The 22,664-nt window shown below is 35.8% G+C and overlaps 1 protein-coding gene across 4 annotated transcripts in view; it reads right to left on the reverse strand.

Moving 5' to 3' along the window:
* The window catches only part of LOC131153146 (uncharacterized), a 52,303-nt gene that overhangs the window by 25,796 nt on the left and 3,843 nt on the right, over nucleotides 1-22,664 (reverse strand). For all 4 annotated transcript variants that reach the window (XR_009136165.1, XM_058105236.1, XM_058105235.1 and 1 more), the window contains exons 5-9: nucleotides 18,532-18,607; nucleotides 18,148-18,225; nucleotides 16,586-16,671; nucleotides 15,087-15,160; nucleotides 7,293-7,338 (exon numbers count right to left, since the gene is read on the reverse strand). Coding sequence is in view for 3 of the 4 variants with exons in the window: in XM_058105236.1 (XP_057961219.1) it covers nucleotides 7,293-7,338; nucleotides 15,087-15,160; nucleotides 16,586-16,671; nucleotides 18,148-18,225; nucleotides 18,532-18,607 (360 nt within the window). In the remaining variant the exon portion in view is untranslated. The remainder of the gene's footprint in view (nucleotides 1-7,292; nucleotides 7,339-15,086; nucleotides 15,161-16,585; nucleotides 16,672-18,147; nucleotides 18,226-18,531; nucleotides 18,608-22,664) is intronic.

The raw sequence follows: 22,664 nt of genomic DNA on the forward strand, positions 1-22,664 counted from the left end.
GGGTTCAAAGTAGATGGCCCATGCATGCGTTGAAGGGGGTCTCGGGTAGCTGGGTAGGCCGTGACCCACGTTAAGAAGCCCAAGCGGCTGGCAGCAACATAAAGACTTACGTGCATGCAAGAGCCAGCTGGGCCGTGAGGCGTGCATGCGGTTGGAGAGGCCCATCAAGGCTTGAGGAAGCTTGAAGCTCTACGTGAAGCCCGTAAGCTGAGGATCCGGTTGTGGTGATTTGACCACGTGAAATTGGGCTTCCCATGCGCTGAAGGAAGCTGGAACCCAAGAGGCTGCAAGGCATTAAAAAAAAAAAAAAAGGCTTTTGAGGGCAGCAATTAAAAAGTAGCTTTAAAGGGTTTTCTTTAAGGTTTTCTTTAGTTTTTGAGAGGGGAGGGGGGCAGCAGCTTTAGCAAGGGAGGCAGCACTGGAGGCAGAAGAGAGCAGCAGCAGCAGCTTTGCTGCTGTGGGAACCTGAGCTCTCCTTACGGCCTGCTCCTTTCTCCTTTCTCTTTTCCTTTCTCTCTTCTCTCTCCTCTCTCTCTCTCTCTCTTTGAATTCAATTTTTCTAGACTTAATTTTGTTGTTGATTTTTTAATTTATTCAAAGTTTGGATTAATTTTTGTTTAAAAATAGTTTGTTTAATTTGAGAATCTTCTTTTTAATTAAATAAATTCATGTTTAAATCTCTCTCACTTCTCATGTAAGGTTTGTCTTACTTCATATTTTTAGTTTGAGTTATTGAATATTTTGTTTGGGTATTAAGTTTATGTTTAAGATTTTTATTTGGCATGCTTCTTTAATGGTTTTGCTTCCCTCAAGTGTTAGTTCATCATTTTATTTAAGTTTATTATTAAGTTAAGTTTATTTTTATCTTGTTGGGTTATATTTTAGTAGGTGTTAATTGATGATCTTATGGTTGTTAGATTTTAATTTTGTCTGATCTCATTATAAACTTCTGTACTTTCATTTGGTTGGGTTTGAATTACTATTTAGCATAGCTGGTCTTTATTTAGTTAAATGATTGCAGGTTTGCTTCTTTTGTTATTCAGGTACTGAATCTAGTGTTTATTTAGTTCATTTAATCCATGTTAATCTTTTAGTTAGGATTTACGTATTTCCATTGCAAAAATCTCAAAAATTCCAGAAACCGAATCTGAGCTATGTTCAGTAAACTTCTCACACGAGCTTGGAATTAAATTGCATTCCCTGAGGAGACGATCTGGTCCTTGGGCTAATTATTACACGACTGAACTCTTATACTTGGGATAGCTTCCGAGCTGCTCATTTTTAGAGTGAGTCATTAGCCTCTTCAAAGTAGTAGAGTCCCTCAAACTCCTTAGCACTACCAATCGTCATCCCCGATAATAGGTCCTAAAAAACACAATGAGAGAGAAGAAATTTAGCAAAGCAATTGGAGTTTTTAGTCAACTGGCTAATGGATAGTAAGTTGCAAGATAAATTAGGAACATAAGGAACAGACTCTAGCGTGAAGGAGTCAGAGAGTTGGATATTCCCTTTGCCTATTCTTCCTCTTGGCCACGCAATGCATTTCTTCTCCTTCTCATCCTACTCGCGCTCCATCGTCGCCGGCGACCGCGAACGAGACTCACAAGCGACGCTGACTGGTTGGAGAAATCACTCCCCGGTCTTTTTGAGCACATTGGTTCGATTGGTTCGTGAATTGAGATGTCTCTGCGAGGTTCGAGGGGGATTTGATCTGTACGACAGTTGATGCTCCTACCGGGTCCGCCGGCCCAACATCCAAATGGAGCAGTCGGCACCGGTGCAGCCACTGACTCATCCTTCCTAACTCTAAGAAGATTCGTCATGCTGAGCGCGGCGAGCATGTCAATGGTCTCCTTGTCGACTTTAATCTCGTCGGTCTTGATGGTGGAGACGTTGAGTACAAAGTCTATGCGCCTCTCGCACTCTTCCTCTTGCAGCTTCAGAGAAATACCCTGAACGGGACCCTTTTGGATCTACTTCACGAGGTGGGTGGAGAAGCCGGCGATCTTGTTGCGAAGGCGCTTGGATGGCATAGATCTGGGAGATGTGGCCTTCACCCTTGACTCATCGTCAGGCAATGCAGCTAGGATGCCAAATTTCTCCACCTACGGGATCCCGCGATGACATCGGTAGTGCGCCTGATTTGTGTCAGCGTCACCAGTCCAGAAGATGACGTCAACGTCAAGCTCGTCGCCACCGCCGCCATCAACTGCGGTTTTCAGTTGGGATAGAGAGCAAACGTCAAGGAATCAATCGAACGATGGAGCTGTGCTGTTGACGGCGCCATTTGCCATTGCTAACTAAGTTTTAGAAACCCTAACTCTGATACCATGAAAACAGAATGGAATTTCTGTATTTCTTGAATTATGAATTACGTACATCCTAATCTTACAATATATAATACAATCAAATATTCTAAACAAGGAAACAATCTCCCTACAGAATAATATACAATCTTCTACATTTACCCACTTTCCTAATTTACCCCATATTCCTACGGATACTTAGGATTTCAACAAATATATAATCAAAAAAGCAAACACAACATACATACAAAAACACACACGTGAAACACACGGAGAGAGAGAGAGAGAGAGAGAGAGAGAGAGAGAGAGAGAGAGAGAGCTACTTTATATGTAGAAGTTAATTTATATATATATATATATATATATACATATGTATTATACATGTGCACTGCAGACAATTAAAAAGAGGAAGATTAATTCATGCAGAAATAGAAGAACCAAAGGTCTTATGCATGCACAAAGCAACATTTTGGCAACTTAAACAAAATAAAGTATTATTTCATAAACAGCAGATGGAATCTTATAATGCACATCCAACCAAAGGGAGATTGGAGTATTGAAACCCAATTATAATGAATAAACAACAGTGCTGAAGTTAAGTTTAGATGATTGACAAAATTATTGACGAACATTTCTTCATTTCATAATGTGTTATTATTGAGTATGCACTCACAATTGAAGACTCATTCACATACTCATTCACAAACTCATTTACAGACTCATTCACAGACTCAATCATAGACTCATTCACAAACTCATTAACAAAATCATTTACAGATGCACTTACAGAAGCAATGTGAATTATCATCCAGATCAGTTGTTTCTTGGTCAACTTGCTCAGCTAATATAATTTGAATTATTGTCTATGTTATTGATTGATATCTTAGACAGATTGTTGACTCTAGTTATCAAAACTTGTTCATGTTCAAATTTGAATTGGAGGATCGAGAAGATTCATTTCAAACAGCTAGGATTTTCCTTCTTTGGATGAAGAACAACACTCTGCACCATGGGCATGGATTCTCATGTTCAATCATGCATTTATTGCCATATCTAGAAGATCTGAGCTGAGACATACAATAACCTCTATATATATTGGCTGAACAATAAGATTGAAGATACAACACATGAGAAGAATAGAATTACATACACTGAAGTTCATGCCGCCATCTTTTTAATTTTGATTGCATTGTTGTTGTAATTTTACTTCTGTGGTTCTAACATTTCATTCTACCTAATAGGTTGAGCTCTTTATGAAGGCTCTCTATTCTCACAAATTCTGAATAGTTAGACCTAATGTGAGCTAGAAAAGATATTAGAGGTATGTTCTACTTTTGTTCTCTATTTGGGTGTAAACCTAGTGGGACATGTGTCTCGGAGTGCTACGGCACTGAGATTGGCCAAGGGTCGTGTGGTTGGGGCTATATTCCATAGGGCTTTGTTGTCCCTGATGCTATGGCATGAGTTCTTGGTAGTCATCCAACAATGGTAAGGCATTTGTCCTGAAAATTGTAATACCGAAGGTATTAGTAGAAATCTCAAACTAGTTGGTTTGAGGAGTGGATGTAGGTTAAGCAACCGAAATACTATAAATTTTGTGTGCAACTTTTATCTTTCTTTTACTTTATGTGTTGGCTGTGTAGTTTATGCTAATGATTTTTGTTCAACCAAATTAGTTATTGGGTAAGTTGAATGTTTCATTGAATATTCTATTGGACTTATTTCATCTAAAAAGCAAAATTAAGTTTTGCACAAATCATATAATTTGCAATAAAATGTACAAGTTTTAAAATCACTCAATTCACCACCCCCTCTTCTTGGGTGCATAACCAGACCAACAAACAGTTTATGTGAACAAAAATGAAGTAATCAAAATTGAAGTAAATGTAATCCAACCCCACAATGTCTCTTCAAAGGTGGACCAAAGTATGCTAACATGATACTATATATACTAAAATATAAAATATCCAAGTTAAAAATCTGATTATTCTCCCACTGAAATTATAAAAATAAGATTACAATAGCAACTGATTCAAAATAAAGTTTATTTGTTACATTGACCCAATAGTTTGACAAACATAGCACGTCCACTTTAGAAGTTTCAAGTTCAAATGCTAGAAACTTTCCTTTTTATATAGTTTTATATTTTTCTTCCTGTTTGCACAAGTATGTATACACTGCCCCATGGAGAAGTTCTTCGTCTGCCACTGACTCTGTCCAACTCTTTTTGTTCAACTTAACATCTGAAATAGGAAGAGTGATCACCTGCTCCAGTTATGTCTACAATACTATTATCAACTTTTCATGCCACTATCATAAAGTTCTACTATGATGTGCCCATCACAGGTTTCAGTTGACGAAATAGCCTCTTCAAATATGAGGACGAGGCTGCAGACATCAAGGCTCCCTAACCAAATTCCACATTGGAGAGAGCCTCATGCACGGAGATATCCTGATTGAAGTAAATGTCAGCTCTTCAGTCAAATTTGTACTAGTTCACCATCAGCCAGGACAAGTAAGCCTTCTATCCTTTTAACATGTATCTATACTATACATTAAAATTGAACCTTGGTGGGACACGTGTTGCCACCAAGTTTTTTTCACCTGATTTTCCTTTTTTTGTCTTTTCCTTTCCACAACCCCCCCCCCTCTCTCTCTCTCTCTCTCTCTCTCATATGAATACATAAATGATTTAATAAAATATTCTTAATCTTAAAAAATTTTAAAACATATTAATGTGGCACCATGTGGACTCTACTAAATTTTTGAATTTATTTATTAAAATCTCCTCTCTCTCTCTCTCTCTCTCTTTACATTGATCTAATTTATTATTTTTAAAAATCTTTTCCTTTCTTATTAAAAAGAAAAAAAACCAACATGAATGAATTCTACTAGATAGTTTTTTGAAAAAGATTCCAACTCAACAACTTTCCATCACTTTCTTTTTCAATACTTTTATATTATATAGTTAATTTAAATTATTAGTTTGTACTTTCTTTATCCTTGATTTATATTTACATCTACTAAAAGTGTAGAATTAAGTTCAATTTATATTATTCAAAAATATAGAAATATATATATACTATATTACATTTTTGTTTACATGCATTATATACATCAAAATTAGCACAAATGATTGGAATTATTTTTAAAATATTCAATATAATATATACAATACAATACAATTTTTATCCACTAAAATTATAGATATGATTTTTGAACCCTTCAGGTTCATGCGTAGCTGACACGTTGCACAAACAATTTTTTTTCCTCCCACCCACTTTTAACATTTGATGTAGGTGGATCCATCTTCTTCTCCCTCTTTTCTTTTCTGTTTTCTTTTCATCCGTATCTTTTTATACATGACAGTTGTACCTCCAGCAGGAAAAGGAAGTCCTACTGCTAGCCTCCCTTCAGGAATCATATTCATCAACTGATAATGAAAATTTTTCCTTTGATTAAACAGGTTTGATTACTTCTTTAAGTAAATCTTTCCTATTGTTAAAATTGTTGGCTGATCAAGGAAGCTAAGTTGATCTATTTTTTAAATGATTTAATTGGAAATTAATCGCACTAATAACATACAAGAAAGTTATACTTAAATATTGTTTGTATTCTATGTGTTTCAATGTAATGTTTAGTTCCATGCTAAAATGATATATTGTTGCAATTTTGTAATTTTCAAGTTCTCCACTGACCAAGGAAGTTAGATTGATCTGTTTTTATCATGATTTAATTGACAATTAATCTCACTAAAAACGCACAAAAAAAAAATTATACTTAAATATTTTTTGTCCTATATGTATCTTAAAGGTACTTTTTAACAAAATTGCCTATTCCATATATGCTTTTTCTATACAACTTTATTTACAAAACTAAGTTTCTATCAACCAAGGGTATCTTCATTGGCACTTAGTCATAAGTGATTTCAGTAAGATAAGACACTTTTTTCCATAAATAATGTACATTTTCTCAAGCTATCCTAACCTATTACAATAATTCTAAAGTATCCTCAATAAATTATGATTCAAATAGAGCCCATACAATGGCATATAGATCAATTTTTCCTCATAAGTCAATAATCAGTTACGGTGTTGAATATCATAAAGTTCCGCTATGATGTGCCCATCATCGGTTTGAGTTGAGGAAATAGCCTCTTCAAATGTGAGGAGGAGGCTGCAGACATCATGCCAACCTAACCAAACTCCACATTGGAGTTAGCCTCCTGCACGGGGATACCCTGATTGAAGTAAATGTCAGCTCTTCAATCAAATTTGTACTAGTTCACTCTCGGCCAGCACAAGTGAGACACTTCTTTCCTTTTGACATAACCATATTTTAGAAAACTTTCAATCAACCAAGGGTATCTTCATTGGCATTTAGTCATAAGCGATTTAGGTAAAGACACTTTTTCCATAAATGACGTACATTTTCTCTAGCTATCCTTACGTATTACAATAATTCTATAGTATCCTCAATAAAAATATGATTCAAATAGAGCCCATATGATGGCATATAGATTAATTTTCCCTCATAAGTCAATGATCAGTTACGGTGTTGAATTAAAAACTCAGCAAGGATTTGAATTGATAAATAATCAGTAAAATTTCCGCTCACAAATAACAAATTCTACAGAGTTAAATACGGCTTTTAGGATCAGGTTTTGCATAGAACACATTTTCTGTTATAACTCTAAATTGAAAATGGAAAGAAAAACGAACATATGCAGATATATGAGTCTTTTTTAACTATCAGGAACTATAAACACAATGTCCCAAAAGATGGTAGTTACAATCCTCCTTATAATCAGGCTAAAATTTCATTTACAAAATATAGCAATACAGGACCTCAAGAATTCCAGAGAAAGCACAAAAAGGATTCACTCAACAAATCAAGAATCTCAATTATACAGTTCATATGGCATTCCATTGGCGCTAAGCATGTGAGTATTGATGCAGCATCATTAGAGACTAAAAGTACACTTACATTCATATTTCCACCTGAAGTAATGTCCAAGACAGCGCTTCCTTGACTGAAAAGAAAAAGGGGGAAAAAAACTTGTAGTTAACTTGCAGTCTGGAAGAGAACTTGGAAAACTGAGGCCTAAAATAGAACTACGCAAAATAATTAGATAAAATAATAAACGAAGGAAAATATACCTCAAAATCACCAGACTTAGGGATTGTTGGGAACCACTTAAGCAGAAATACTTTTCAGAAAAAAGAGCTGAATTTAAATAAGTGTTAATAATAAGTGCTGAACTAGAAAAGTGCTGAAAGTTATAAGTGGTGTTTGGTTGTATTTAAAATTAGTGGTATTCACTTACTTTTATTATAGGGTACTATAAGATTATTTTTAAACATATTTTAAATTACAAATATTAATATTTTTTAACTAACAATTTCATTAATAATTATTTTAATTAGTTATAATTAAAATTTAAATATTTTCTATTAAAAAATAATATAAGATTATTATTTTTAATTAATAATAATCTTGCTATTAATGTATATTTATAACATATTACAATCATATTAAATTATGATGAAAACAATATTATTAATTACATTTAAAATTTTAATTTATTTAATGTTAATTTAAATTAATAAATGATTCTTGTTCAATCTAGAATTGAATAATAATAACTAATATGTATTTTTAAAAATATTTTAAGTACAAATATTAATATTTTTCTAATTAAAATTTTAAATGATAATTATATTATTTTTATAATTAAAATTTAAGTATTTTTTATTAACTAAAATAACATAATGTTATTTATTAATTAACAATAATCTTGTTATTAAATGCGTATTTATAACATATGATTATCACATTCATTTATGTTAAAAATAGTATTAATAACTAAATTAAAATTTTTTAATTTATTAAATATTAATTTAAATTTATAGATTTATTTTATTCAGTCCAGAATTTAATTATATTTCATTAACAATTAATATGTTATAATGCAGAATAAAATAATATATGATTAATTTCTAATTATAATTTTAATTAATAATTATTTTAACTATTATTTTTAATTAACATTTAAATATTTTTATTAAGTAAAAAAAATAAAATATTATTTTTTTATTAATATAAACTTGTTTTTAATATATATTTATAACATACAATTATCATATTAATTTGTGTTAAAAAATATTATTAATTAAATTAGTACTTTTAATATTTAAAATTAATTTAAATTAATAGATGATTTTTCTTCTTTATTCCAAAATTTAATTATGTTTCATTAATAATTAATATATTATAATACATAGTAAAATAATATATAATTATCTTCTAATATATTTTTTTAATTATAAAATATTCATTAAATTTTCTTATATTTATAAAATTGACCCTGCCTATAAAATGTATTACTTATAAGTGGCCAAAAGCTATCCTAGATTGCTTCTCAAAATTCATTTAAATAGTTCTCAAAAAAGTGGTTCTGAAATAGCACTTATTGCAATAAGCGTTTGTTGTAGTGCAAGTCAAACGCCACTTTTTTGTAAAAGTGCTTATTTTAAGTGATATGTGATATAAGCAAATTTTTTTTTAAATTCCTCCTAGATGGCGGCTTAAACTTTCACCCAAAAAGGGCAGAAACAACCTCTTTTATCAACTACTGATGCTTTCGCTTATTTCGATTTTTAAACAAAATTCTATTTGGGAAAATTTGCTACCATGTTTTTGTATGAATTAAGAGTTAATGTCCTTTAAATTTATAGATGCACATGCATGCACGTACACAACTAACAAGATGTTCACTAATTCCTAAAGATGGTTTAAATGCAACCATCCAAGTGGATGTTCATTAATTGCAAAAATTATGGAACAGTGACGTACCAAGGTCAAATATCATTTTTATTCAACTCTGTAAACTTGTCCAACAAGTCCGAATGCTTTTTACTTGTTGTATCAGTTAATCTCTGCTTGTCTAAGTGTTTGTCATTATTTAGACTGTTAGGGGAAGGGGATGATTCCAGCAACACAAACAAAACACGATCACATATAGAACACAAAAGAAATACATGATTCAACCAAACTCAGCCTACGTCCACGGGAGAGAGAGAAACACATTGTATGATCAATAAGAGAGATACAAAAGAGGAGTAACACAACTCAACTCAACTCAACTCTTGGCACTAATCTCTCTGCCATACACACTCACCTCACTTCGTTCTGCTCTCTGTATATTTTTCACACACACTCACAGCTTTACAAAGTAATGTGTATATATATATATATATATATATAAGTAATGTACTTATCAGAAAGGAGCATTGAGATGGAGCATCAATAAAAGAATTATGCATGCTCGAGGCTGCACATGCTCCACGACACTGCGCATGCTCCATGACGCTGCAACTTCCCAAGCAGAGAGAAAAATAAATGCACCCACATGGGTGGGTCAACAAATCACCCCTTCCAAACATGTGGGGGCAACCAACTGTCCGCTACACTGATGCTACAGCATTGTGACCTCGCCCTAGTCTCTAAGCATCTGCATCCCCTCGAGAGAGTGCCCACGCCCCCTTGCTGAGGTGCTCAAGCAAGGATCATCTTCTAGATGATTTCAGTAGATCTAGGAGACCCACTGAATATGAGCATAGCTCCAATTTCTCTCTAGTTACTATCTTTGTCAACATGTCTGCTGGGTTTTGGCTGCCAAGGATCTTCTCAACTGCTAATACCCCTTCGTCTAGAAAAGATCTGATGAAGTGATAGCGGAGTCCAATGTGCTTAGTCTTTGAGTGGAATGCTGAATTCTTCGCCAAGTGTATAGCGCTCTGACTGTCACTATACAAAACACTCTTCACCTGCTTGAAACCCAACTTTGTCAACAGACCCTGTAACCAAATCATCTCTTTGCTAGCTTCTGTTATGTTTACATACTCTGCCTCTGTAGTGGATAGAGCAATGATTTTCTGTATCTGTGATACCCAACTAACAGTAGTAGCACCTACTGTGAAAACATATCCAGTAGTGCTTCTTCTGTGATCTATCTCGCCAGCAAAGTCTGCATCTACGTATCCCTGCAATGTCAAATGACTTTTGTCAAAGCATAAACATTTGTTAATTGTACCTCGGAGATATCGAAATATCCATTTTACCGCTTCCCGGTGGATTTTTCCTGGATTCGACATGAATCTGCTAACGGTTCCCACTACATGACTGAGATCTAGTCTCGTGCAAACCATGTTGTACATTAAGCTTCCTATAGCTGAAGCATATGGCATTTTGTCCATTTCTTTCTTCTCTTCCTCTAACTCTGGAGACTGAGTCTTTGATAACTTGAAATGACCGGCTAATGGCGTGCTAACTGCCTTAGCATCACTCATGTTGAACCTTCGGAAAATCCGTCTCATGTACTCGGCCTAAGACAACTGCAAGGTTCCCTCCTTTCTATCTCTAGTGATTCTCATCCCAAGCATTTGCTTTGCTAGACCTAAGTCTTTCATGTCAAATTCAGTGGACAACTGCCCTTTCAATTTTCTAATCTCGTCCATGTCTGATCCTACAACCAGCATATCATCAACATAAAGTAAAAGAATTATGTAACCTGATTTAAACCTCTTCAAATAGCAACAATGATCGGCGTTGCATTTGCGGTAGTCATTCTTTTGCATGAAGCCGTCAAATTTCTTATACCACTGCCTTGAAGCCTATTTCAAACCATACAGACTCTTATTCAACCTGCAAACAAGTTTTTCTTTGCCTTTCTCTGCAAAACCTTCAGGTTGGTGCATGTATATCTCCTCCTCTAGATCACCATGGAGGAAAGCAGTTTTTACATCTAACTGCTCGAGGTGTAAATTCTCTGCTGCAACAATGCTCAAAACTGTTATGAGTAGTCAATACCTTCTATTTGTTGGAAACCTTGACCACGAGTCTTGCTTTGTAGCTCCTCAAACCATTATGCTCTTCTTTTATGTGGTACACCCATTTGTTTTGAAGAGCTTCTTTTCCCTTAGGTAACCTAGCTAGCTCCCAAGTCTTGTTGTCGGTGAGGGATTTCATCTCATCTTTCATGGCAAGTTCCCACTTGCTAGCCTCATCCACCTGACATGCTTCATCATAACACTCTGGTTCACCTGCATTAGTTAGTAACAAGTAATCTAAATATCTCCTATTCGGAATATGCGGTCAGGAAGACCTCCTTAGTGTCGGAGTTGGAGTCTGTGATGCTTCAGAGCACTCCTTTATGATAGATTCCTCTGTCTAGGAATTATCAATAGTCTGTTGTGTCACGCTACTGTTAGTATAATCATCCAACTCTACAATATCAGGGTTATATAATGCGGGATTACTTGATGATGTCGCGTCTTTGTACATAACCTTTTCATTGAAAACAACATCTCAACTTTTGATTATTTTCTTGTTTTGATCATCCTAGATACGGTAACCAAACTCATCTTTACATTATCCAAGAAGTGTGCATTTCTGAGATTTTGGATCAAGCTTGCCCCTAGCCTGATCACTAATATGTACATAAGCAACGCAACCAAAAACTTTTAAATGTGAAAGTTTTACCTCCTTTTTGCTCCATACCTCCTCTGGTAACTGGAGTTGCAATGGTATTAATGGACTCCGGTTGATTAGATAAGTAGTTGTGTTGATTGCTTCTGCCCAAAACTACTTTGGTAAACCTGCTTGTAATCGCATACTTCTAACTCTCTCAATCAAGGTTCTGTTCATTCGTTCTGCTACGCCGTGTGTTGAGGTGTACCTGGCACGGTTCTTTCAAGTCTAATCCCATGGTCGTAGCAAAACCTTTTGAATTCTCTATCTTCATATTCACCGCCATTGTCTGATCTAAGCTTTTTTATTTTTAAGCCTGTTTCATTTTCCACCATGGCCTTCCATATCCTGAAAACATAGTACACTTCAGATTTATGTCTTAAGAAATAAACCCATACCTTCCTAGAATGGTCATCAATAAAGGTGACGAAATAGGATTTCTCGCCAATGGATGAAACTGGGCTCAGTCCCCAAACATTGGTGTGCACCAACACTAATTTTTCTTTCTTTGGAGTTCTACCGAATGTCTGAAAGCTAACTCTTTTCTGTTTGCCGAGGATGCAGCTCTCACATTGGTCAATATTAGTTGACTGGAGACCTGGTATTTTTCCCTTTATGTTCATGATTTTCAAACCTTTCTCACTCATGTGACCGAGTCTCTGGTGCCATAGGTTTGAATATTCATACCCTGCAACAACTGAAATTGACATGCAAGCATCTGTGGTCATGTAAAGAGTACCAGTTTTCTTACCGCATAAGCATGTCATTGCACCTTTGGAAATTTTCCAACTATCGCCACAGAAGGTTGTAGTGTAACCTTCACTTGCAAGCTGTCCAATAGATATTAAATTTTTCTTGAGATCAGGGATATATCTGACATCAGTCAAGCTCCCGGTGGTACCTATCAAATTTATTTTTGCTTCTCCTTTTCCTACAATTTCACAAAGTTTGTCATCACCAAGATAAACATTGCCAAGATTTCCGGGTACATATCTGTTAAGCATTTCTTTGTTGCCTGTGCGTGAAACGAGGCTCCAGAATCTAATACCCAAGACTCTCCCTTCCTTTCCAAAGAGCATAACAGTGCATCTCCTTCTCCTGAAGAAGAGGTAACATTTGCTTCGGTCTTATTTTCTAGCTCCTTCTGGGATCAACATTGATTTTTGTAGTGGCCAATCCTGCCACAATTCCAACACTCAATCTGCTTTTTGTTCTAAGTGTTGTCGGAATTTCCTAGAACTCTTGATTTGGACCGTCTGCTTCTTGATCTTCCACGATTTTGACTTATATTTTGATTTCTGCCCTTGGTGTGTTTCTTACTTTGTGTGACCAAGGCACGCCCAAGGTTAATGGTTGGATTTCTGAGGATGTCAGTATCCTATAGTGAAGCCATCACTTCTTCCAAATTCAAGGTTTCCTTACCAACAAGCAATGCTGTGACAAGACTATCATAAGAAGGTGGTAGAGATGCCAGGAGAAGAAGCACTTTATCTTCTTATTCAACTTTTACACCAAGACTCATTAACTGGGTCATGATCTTGTTGTAATCATTTATGTGGTCAAAAAGATTTACCCCTTCCTCCATTTTTAGCTGATAGAGTTTCTTCTTCAGAAATAGCTTGTTTGTTGGAGATTTTGACATGTATCTCTATTCTAATTTTTTCCATAACTCAACAGGTGATGATTCATCTAACATAGAATATTTAACTTCATTTGACAGGCATAAACAAATGGTACTAACCGTTTTCATTTCCACCTCTGCCCAATCATCATCTTTGATATTATCTGGCTTCTTCCCGATTAGCGGCTTGATTAAGTCACGCTGAATCAAGATATCCTTGACTGTATTCTGCCATAGACTGAAATTGTTCCGACCGTCAAATTTCTCCACGCCGAACTTGGATAAATTGTCATCCATTATAAAACAGTAACTTAGAGGCTGATTTTGGCAAAATCGACAGCACCAATGCATCTGGAACGGTCAAAATAGCTAAGAATGAAATTGACCCGATTTATGTAAACCCCACAGATGATGTAGCAAGTGAGCCCCACTGGTGACGTGGCAGGTGGGCCCACTAGTAATGTGGACAAATTGGATCTCTGATGTGGCATGTCAGCAAACACTTCACACAGCTCACTTCTCTAATGCAACCATAATAGTACCTTCCTTAGCTTTTAATAAATGAAATGACCACCTTTCTTTTTTTTTCTTATTATTATCATAATAAAAGATCTCACCTTCCTTTATTTCTTTTGTTGTGACTTGCTGGGGAAGATTTCTCCCTTCCTATTCACCTACTCCGTCTCTATCTCTGCGCAAAGGAAAAAAAAAATGATCCTCACCAGAAGCTGCAATCACTCGTGGCTGAGAGATCCGACACAATCAGAAGCGAACAATTTTGGTGGGGAAGCAACGAGAAGTTGGTATGGCGGCATGTGAAGCCTCTGCGACTGCTGTCCCAGCTTCATCTCAACGTCACCAAACCCGAAGATAAGCTCAGATTTTGCTCCTCGCCCTTTCCAAGCTTTGATACTAGTTGTTAGGGGAAGGGGATGATTCCAACAACACAAACAAAATACGATCACACAGAGAACACAAAAGAAATACGTGGTTCGGCCAAACTCAGCCTACGTCCATGGGAGAGAGGGAAAGACACTGTATGATCAATAAGAGAGATACAAAAGAGGAGGAGTAACACAGCTCAACTCAACTCTCGGCACTAATCTCTCTGCCACACACACTCACCTCACTCCGTTCGCTCTCTGTATATTTTTCACACACACTCACAGCTTTACAAAGTAATGTACTTACATATATATATATATATATATTAAAGAGGAGCATTGAGATGGAGCAACAATAAAAGAATTATGTATGCTCGAGGCTGCGCATGCTCCACAACGCTGCGCATGCTCCATGACGGTGCAACTTCCCAAGCAAAGAAAAAAATAAATGCACCCACATGGGTGGGTCAACATAGACATGTTATCAACTTTTGGCAAAGTTCAATTTTTATTTCACATCAATAGCCAATAATACTACAATGTGGATAAGTGCATTAGTCTCCAATATGCTTAACAATCATTTACCCAAAAATAAAAATAATAATAATAATGATAAAAATAATGTAGCACTTCTATTGTTTGCATAGCATGCCAAAAGAAATAACATAAGGAAATGAAATTTAAAACCATGTCCTTAAACACACTTGACAAGGAATGCTAATTAGTATCTTTACAAAATCTTACCCCACACAATGATCTCCCACGATCAATGAATGAGTGTTGGTATGAAGAAGTGCCATGTGCCCATCTGTGTGTCCCTAAATGAAAAGATCTATATGTTAGTTTTAAAGCAATTTCTAACTAATTGGGTTTCATCCAAGCATAAAGGGAAACGAAAATTTAAAGATTATGCAAAATAGAAGTTAAAAATAGAGCAAGCCAAACTACAAGAAGCTCTCCACAGGAACTCACTCTTGCAACCTCATCTTTTTTTCTTTTTTCTGATGAACATTATTTACATGTCAGTGAACTCACCACAAGAACAGAGCCATTTAGATGTATAGAAGAAAAATGAATTTTGTTCTCCATAAATAAAGTGAATGAATAGGATGTAATTCTTTATTTCATAAATTTGGCTTGAATTTTCAGTTCATAAAAAAATGGTAAAATTATCAATTAGCGTTGGTTGTTAACAGGCATGGAAAAAGTCTTAGGCCATGAAAAAAAAGGTTCACAAAAGAATGACCATTAATATTGTTTAGTTGAATGGTGCTATTTAAAACTGTTCAATAATTGGGAAAAATGGAAGACCTAACATCAATGATAGGACTCTCCCTCCATTTATAATATATGCCGAGTACAAAGCCAATGACAATAATACCCATACTGATTCACACTTACTAACATAACTCTACATACTAATAATGCTAAATGACCAAATAACCATTAACAAAAACATTAAGGAAGGATCCTATAATTATAATAAATTTAATGTGAGATTGGTTGAATTCATGACCATCAGACAAGAAAATTTGATGCTCAAGAGCTATAATTTAGTGAGAAATTATATGTTTATTATAGAAGTAAAATCTCAAAATGTGAAAATAAGACATAGAATTCAAAAAAAAAAAAAATTCCCATCACCAGAACTAGTCTTGCAAAATGGAGCCTTGAGGAGAGTGAGTTGAATACAATCATAATCTTTGGTGCTTTTTCAACAAAATTGGCAGCACTCAAGATTTGATTATTATAATTTATTCATATACCTCAGATCTTAGCAATGTGCCAAAAAAGTCATATTGATATTACTAATGATATAGGCGGTCCCCATGGTTCATATTAAATCACCAACATATCATGCCATGGTCACAATAATTGACTCACTAAACACCTACAAACTATGCACATTTTACTCCAGCCACTAGCCCTAGCAGGATCAACATTCTTCTTACCACCCCCAATAAAGCAAGGCAAGCAAATTGTTAACTTTTCAGCATCTTTAAGTCATCAATCCTTCCTAAATCCTCCATATCTATCATTTGTTTGGTTAATTTTCTCCAGAATAAATTTTAAATCATCCTTCCAATTTCATGAAATTCACTCTTTCTCTTATTCTGAAGAATCTCAACCACCAACAACAAGTGCATAGACAATTTCTTAACTATATCACATTTCCACAACTTGAATCAGTTGGAGAAGAAAGAAAGAAATAAAAGGAAAGTAAGTCAAGCAAACAAGATTACTGGAGCAAAAATGACACGCAATTGCTGATCGCCAATGCAAATATCTTCGGCTCCTGAGACTGAGATATAGCTAAGTGACCAATCACCTGTGATAACAAATATTAGTGAGTAAAAAAATCAACTTAGTGCTTTTTCTATTTTTTGTGGGCAAGTCAGCCAAAGCAGCCATCACATGATGAAGCAACAAAAATAATATCTTGACCATAATAAGCGTGCATAAATTAAACTCTTGAGTTGATTAATATCAAATGATTTGAAATACCAAAAATGTAGAGCACCATCAATATAACATCAGGTATTAAATAATGTGTGTATTCTAAGATGAATGAATGATGCTTGGTAGTCATTGGGTTCAAGGAATCTTTGAGGTTCCCAGGATTGAGAGTTGGGGATCCTTGATGCCCATGTTTGGCTCATCCTTGGAATCTTACAAGGCAGGCATTTGAGGATTACCAGGAACCCATTATAACCACAAAATACTCCCCCCCTTTTTTTTTTTTGGGTACTCTAGATTCCCATAGGATGGGTGTCTAGATTTCCAGGCACATGATTCCCCAAACCAAATGCCTAGTTAGTCTCAACAACGTTCGTTCTTCTCCGGTCCAGGGGATCCAATGGTGCTGTGTGCCTGCATGTGTGTTGTTGCTGGGAATTTTTTCTTGTTTTTTCCCTTTATTTTTGTTTTTTCTTTTTGTGTTTTGTGTGGTGGAGGGAGGTGGACTGGGGGTATGTGTCACTATATCAAACCTATGACCTTTCCTATCATTAGCAGGGGTGCCCAATACTGAGCCACGCCGGTCCTCTCACCATAACAAAAAAGTTAATATTGGTATAATACTCTCTGACATCTCAGACAGAACAGTGTATGTGTTCAAAAGTCATTGTTCAGTAGATTACGGTTCAACAGCTGATGCAGAAACTCTTTTGCCCATTTGAGTCAAGGATCCATCTCACACTGATAGGCCATATATATCAAGGTCCCGACTCCCGACCATACACAGCCAGCAGATCTCATTGCTAAGGGAAGGGGGTAAAGGTCTCATCAAATCTAAAATTCTGGCCTATGCATGAAGCCAGAGATACTTTATGTCTTAGAAAATTATTCGACTCTCAAGCTCAAAATGTCTCACTGACATGTGAAAACCTATGCACTAGCCAGCATGGAAGAAAAGATGGTACCATTTTTACTTCAGAAATATTATACAATAAATATGTGAATATAATTTCTGCTTTATTTTCCCCTTTACTGCTTTGTATACAAGGAATCATGAAGCAAACCCAAAAGGTTCATATGAAGCCTTGTATATCTTAAAATTTTACAATAAAAATTAAGATAGCAGACATATAACCTAAAAGTATTAACTATCATGCTTCATGATTCTCAAGATTCTGAACTTGAGCCTCAAACTCTGAGATGCATAACCCCAAGAGTTTATGCATCACAAGATTCAGAATGTGCTGCTTATATTTAAAGTGCAAAAGATGGGAAAAAAGAACATCTGAAACTTTCTCATATGGCTATCAGCCTGAAATGACATCATCTCTGTCTACAGAATGGTAACCTTTTCCAATGCGACGCATGGTATTCTCATGTGCCATGAGAGTAGCATCAGGATTGCACTTTTGGATAATAGAAAGACCTGAATCAAAACATCAAAAAGCAAATCATTTTCAGAATGGCACTTGCTTCACCAAATAAAGCTAAGAATAAAAAATTATGGGAAAAACTTTTAATGCAATTACAAAGTACAATAGTTCACAACAAGAATATTGCTTTAAAGTGAATAATAGATTATATAAGCTGTAAATTTAAAATTTAAACGAAAAAAAGGAGGCTGCCTTCCATGTGTGCTTCTTGAAATTTGCAATTCAAGTGCCAGCTGGCCAAAAATAAACAAAAACTCCAATATTTTTTTTTAAAACGGCAACAGGAAAAGAGATGTTACCATCAACATGGTCATGATGGTGATGGGTAACAAAGACAACTAGCTTTCTTGGCAAAGCAGCAACAATTTCCTTAAGCTGGTCATACACAACAATGCAAGGAAATGAAACAACATAATTAATACAAGGGAATAATTTCAGTCTAAACATAGGATAAATGAGATCATCAAGTTCATTTTTAAAAGGAAAACAGGAAAAAAAAAAAATGAAAAACAAGCCTAGTTGACAAGAATATGAATTCTTGGACTCTGTCCTGCAATTTTGAGTAACAGTCTGAACTCTGAACCAGTACGCACACACAGGAAAGTTCAAAATGAGAAAATAGAGGTCTATAAATCAACAATAAAGTTGAATGAAAAAACATAATGGAATTTCCCTATTCCTTGAATAATTTTGTACAGACCAATATACAATATTTATAATATAATCGGAAGATCTAAATATGAAAATAATCTCCTAAACAAATCTCTTTCAATAATATACAATATATACTTCCCTAAATTACTCCAACATATTCTATGATACTCGGGATTTCTACACTTCCCCTCAAGTTGGATCATAGATATTGATCATATCCAACTTGCAAATAAAGTCATCAAAGCTTTGTCGGGCTAACCCTTTAGTAAAGATGTCTGCAGTTTGTTATTTGGTAGGTACATAAGTCATACAGATGGTTCCTTTCTATATGCGTAGTCCTGTCATGTTAAACTAGATTGAGAGAGATACTGATGGCTGCTTTGTTGTCACAATAAAGTTTGATAGGGAATTTCACTGGGATTTGTAATTCTTCCAAGAGTTTCCGTAACCACAACCCTTCACATATCCCTTGTGCAACTGCCCTGAATTCAGCTTCAGCACTGCTTCAAGCCACTACATTATGTTTTTTGCTCCTTCAAGTTACCAAATTTCCCTATACAAAGGTGCAATATCCGATGGTAGACCTTCTATCTTCCGCTAAACCTGCCCAATCCGCATTTGTGAAGATTTCTACTTCCTTGCTTTCACATTTCTTAAAGAAGAGTCCTTTACCCGGAGAACCCTTGAGGTACCTAAGGATCTTATACACGGCATCTAGGTGAGTCTTTTTCGGTGAATGCATGTGTTGACTTACCACACTTACCACAAATGCAATGTCGGTTCTGGTATGCGATAGGTAAATTAGTTTACCAACCAATCTCTTATACCTCTCCTTTTCAACTGGAATTCCGCAGTTTTCGACCCTGTTTATGGCTTCAATCGGGGTTTCACAAGGTTTGCATCCAAGCATTCTAGTTTCGATTAGGAGATCAAGGATATACTTTCGCTAAGAGACACTAATACCTTTTTTTTGATCTAGCAACTTCCATTCCCAAGAAGTACCGCATTTGTCCCAGGTCTTTAATTTCAAACTCCATTGTATCATCTCCAGTTAGGATTACATCATCAACATACACTGTCATAATTGTTTTCTTACCACTTTCAGACTGTTGGAAGAACATGGCGTGATCTAATTGTCCTTGTCGATATCTCTAGTTCTTTATCACTTTCGCAAATTTGTCAAACCATGCTCTGAGAGATTGCTTGTGTCTGTATAAGGGCTTCTTGAGTTTACATACTCTGTTTTCTTCACCTTTCTTACTGAAACCCGATGGTATAGTCATGTAGACTTCCTCTTCTAACTCACCATTTAGAAATGCATTCTTAATGTCGAATTGCTGTAGTGGCCAATCTAAGTTAGCAGCCAAGGATAGGAGGACCCAAACTGTGTTCAATTTTGCCACTGGTGCTGTAGTCAATGCCATAGGTTTTTGTAAACCCTTTTGCAACGAGTCTGGCTTTATATCGTTCAACTGTCGCATTAGCTCTATATTTCACTGTGAAGACCCATTTGCATCCTACTGGCTTCTTTCCTCTTGGCAAATTCATAACGTCCCAAGTTCCATTTTATCCAAGGGCCCACATCTCTTCCATGACAGCTTCCCTCCATTCAGGAATTTCCAGGGCTTCCTAACTATTCTTTGGAATTTTTATCTTGTCAAGGTTAGAGGTAAAAGCACGAAACCCTGTAGACAAAGTTTTATAAGACATGTATTTTGATCAGGGATATAGAGGACATGGCCTAGTTTGTTTTTTGACTGCAATGGGTAAATTGATGTCATTAGGAACAAACTTATTAGAAGGAAGCTCATGGCCATTTATTACCGGACCGGGACTGGGCGTGGACTCATGGTTGCTCGGAACTATCACCGGTTCCAACTCTTTTGGTGCCTCCAGTATAAGATTCTCCCTGTTCTTTGGTTTTGGCTCTCTTGAGTAAACAAGTATTTCCTTATTATTTTGTTTTTCTGCATCTCCCCCAGAGTTTAAGTGATCATTTGCACATGACAAGTCAAGAAATGATGCAATGGGAGACTCAGTAGATGGCACAGATTCAACAGTAGAGAAATCAATGGGAGACTTAGTAACGGGAGACTCAGTAGATGACACAAATTCATCAGTAGAGAAATCAAGAATCCAATCTTCACTCCACTTCTCCCCCTGAAGAGAGGGCTTTTGGAAATAAGGAGTGGTTTCAAAGAACGTGACATCAAGGCTAACAAACATTTTTTTTGTGAGAGGATCATAACATTTGTAGCCTTTCTGAGTAGGAGAGTAACCAATACAGACACAATGGCACGAGGTTCCAATTTATTCCAACTGTGAGCATGAACATGAACAAATGCAGTACAACCAAGGATTTTCAAAGAGAGATTGGAGTAGAGTCGAGAGTTGGGAAAATATTCCTGAAATTTCTGGAGAGGAGTGGCAAAAGAAAGAACTCGACTCGGCATTCAATTAATGAGATGTGTAGCTGTTAAAATGGCATTGCCCCAAAAATATTTTTTCATATTTGTAGTGAACATCAACGTCTGAGCTACTTCAAGTATACGTCTATTTTTACGTTTAGCAACCCCATTTTGTTGAGGGGTATCCATACATGAACTTTGATGAACAATTCCATTTTCTTGAAGATAATGTCCCAAGATATCATTGAAATATTCCGTACCATTATCAGTACGTAAAATTTGGATGTGAGTTTGGAATTGTGTTTGAACCATGGAGTGGAAACTGACGGAAACAAAACGGACTTCAGTTCTATCTTTCAACAAGTAAACCCAACAAATACGAGTATGATCATCAGTAAAAGTAACAAATTATTTCGTATGAGTGCAATTAAGAGAGCGTGAGGGCCCCCATAAATCACTGTGAATCATAATAAATGGGCGGGAATGTTTGTATGTGGACTTTGGGAAGGAATTACGCTGGTATTTTGCAAGCTCACAAATTTCACATTGAAAATCAGAAAACGTTTTATTTGAACAAATGGAAGGAAATAAACGTCTTAAATATTGAAAATTTGATGACCCATCCTAAAATGTCATAACAAAATTTCACTATCTCTAGAAATAGATGCAGAATCACAAATTGCAGTATTACATTGTTCACTCGTATTTGCCTCCTCAAAGTAATAGAGTCCCTCACACGCCTTAGCACTGCCAATCGTCTTCCCCGATGATAAGTCCTAGAAAACATAGTGAGATGAAACAAATTTAGCAGAGCAATTGGAATCTTTTGTCAACTGGCTAATGGATAACAAATTGCAAGATAGATTAGGGACATGTAGGATAGATTTTAGGATTATAGAATCAGATATTCGAATACTTCCTTTGCCCACAACAGATGAGAGTGATCCACCTGCAATTTTAATTTTCAAATTTCCAGCACATGGTGAATAGGATGAGAGCAAATGATAAGAATCAGTCATATGATCAGAGGCACCAGAGTCAATTATCCATGATGACTTGTAATGAGATATAGTATTTAAGGCTGTCAAAAAATTAGCTTGGTGGGCTAAAGAACTAGTGGAAAACTGACCCGATGCTTGAATGGTAGAGAGCATTTTATAGAGCTGTTCCAACTGCTCTGGAATGAATGCTCCACTTGGAGTGGTATTGGTATTTTTCTTACCTTGTGATTTCTCGGCTGGATTATCAACAGCAACCTAATAGCCACGATTTTTTTATTTTGTCTCGACTTCCAATATGTAGGCTTTCCATGTATTTCCCAGCAAGTGTCTTTTGAATGGCTTGGCTTGCAGCAATGCTCGCACCAGGGT

The sequence above is a fragment of the Malania oleifera genome, chromosome 4, assembly GCF_029873635.1.
Source record: "Malania oleifera isolate guangnan ecotype guangnan chromosome 4, ASM2987363v1, whole genome shotgun sequence".
In the NCBI taxonomy this organism is placed as follows: Eukaryota; Viridiplantae; Streptophyta; class Magnoliopsida; order Santalales; family Ximeniaceae; genus Malania; species Malania oleifera.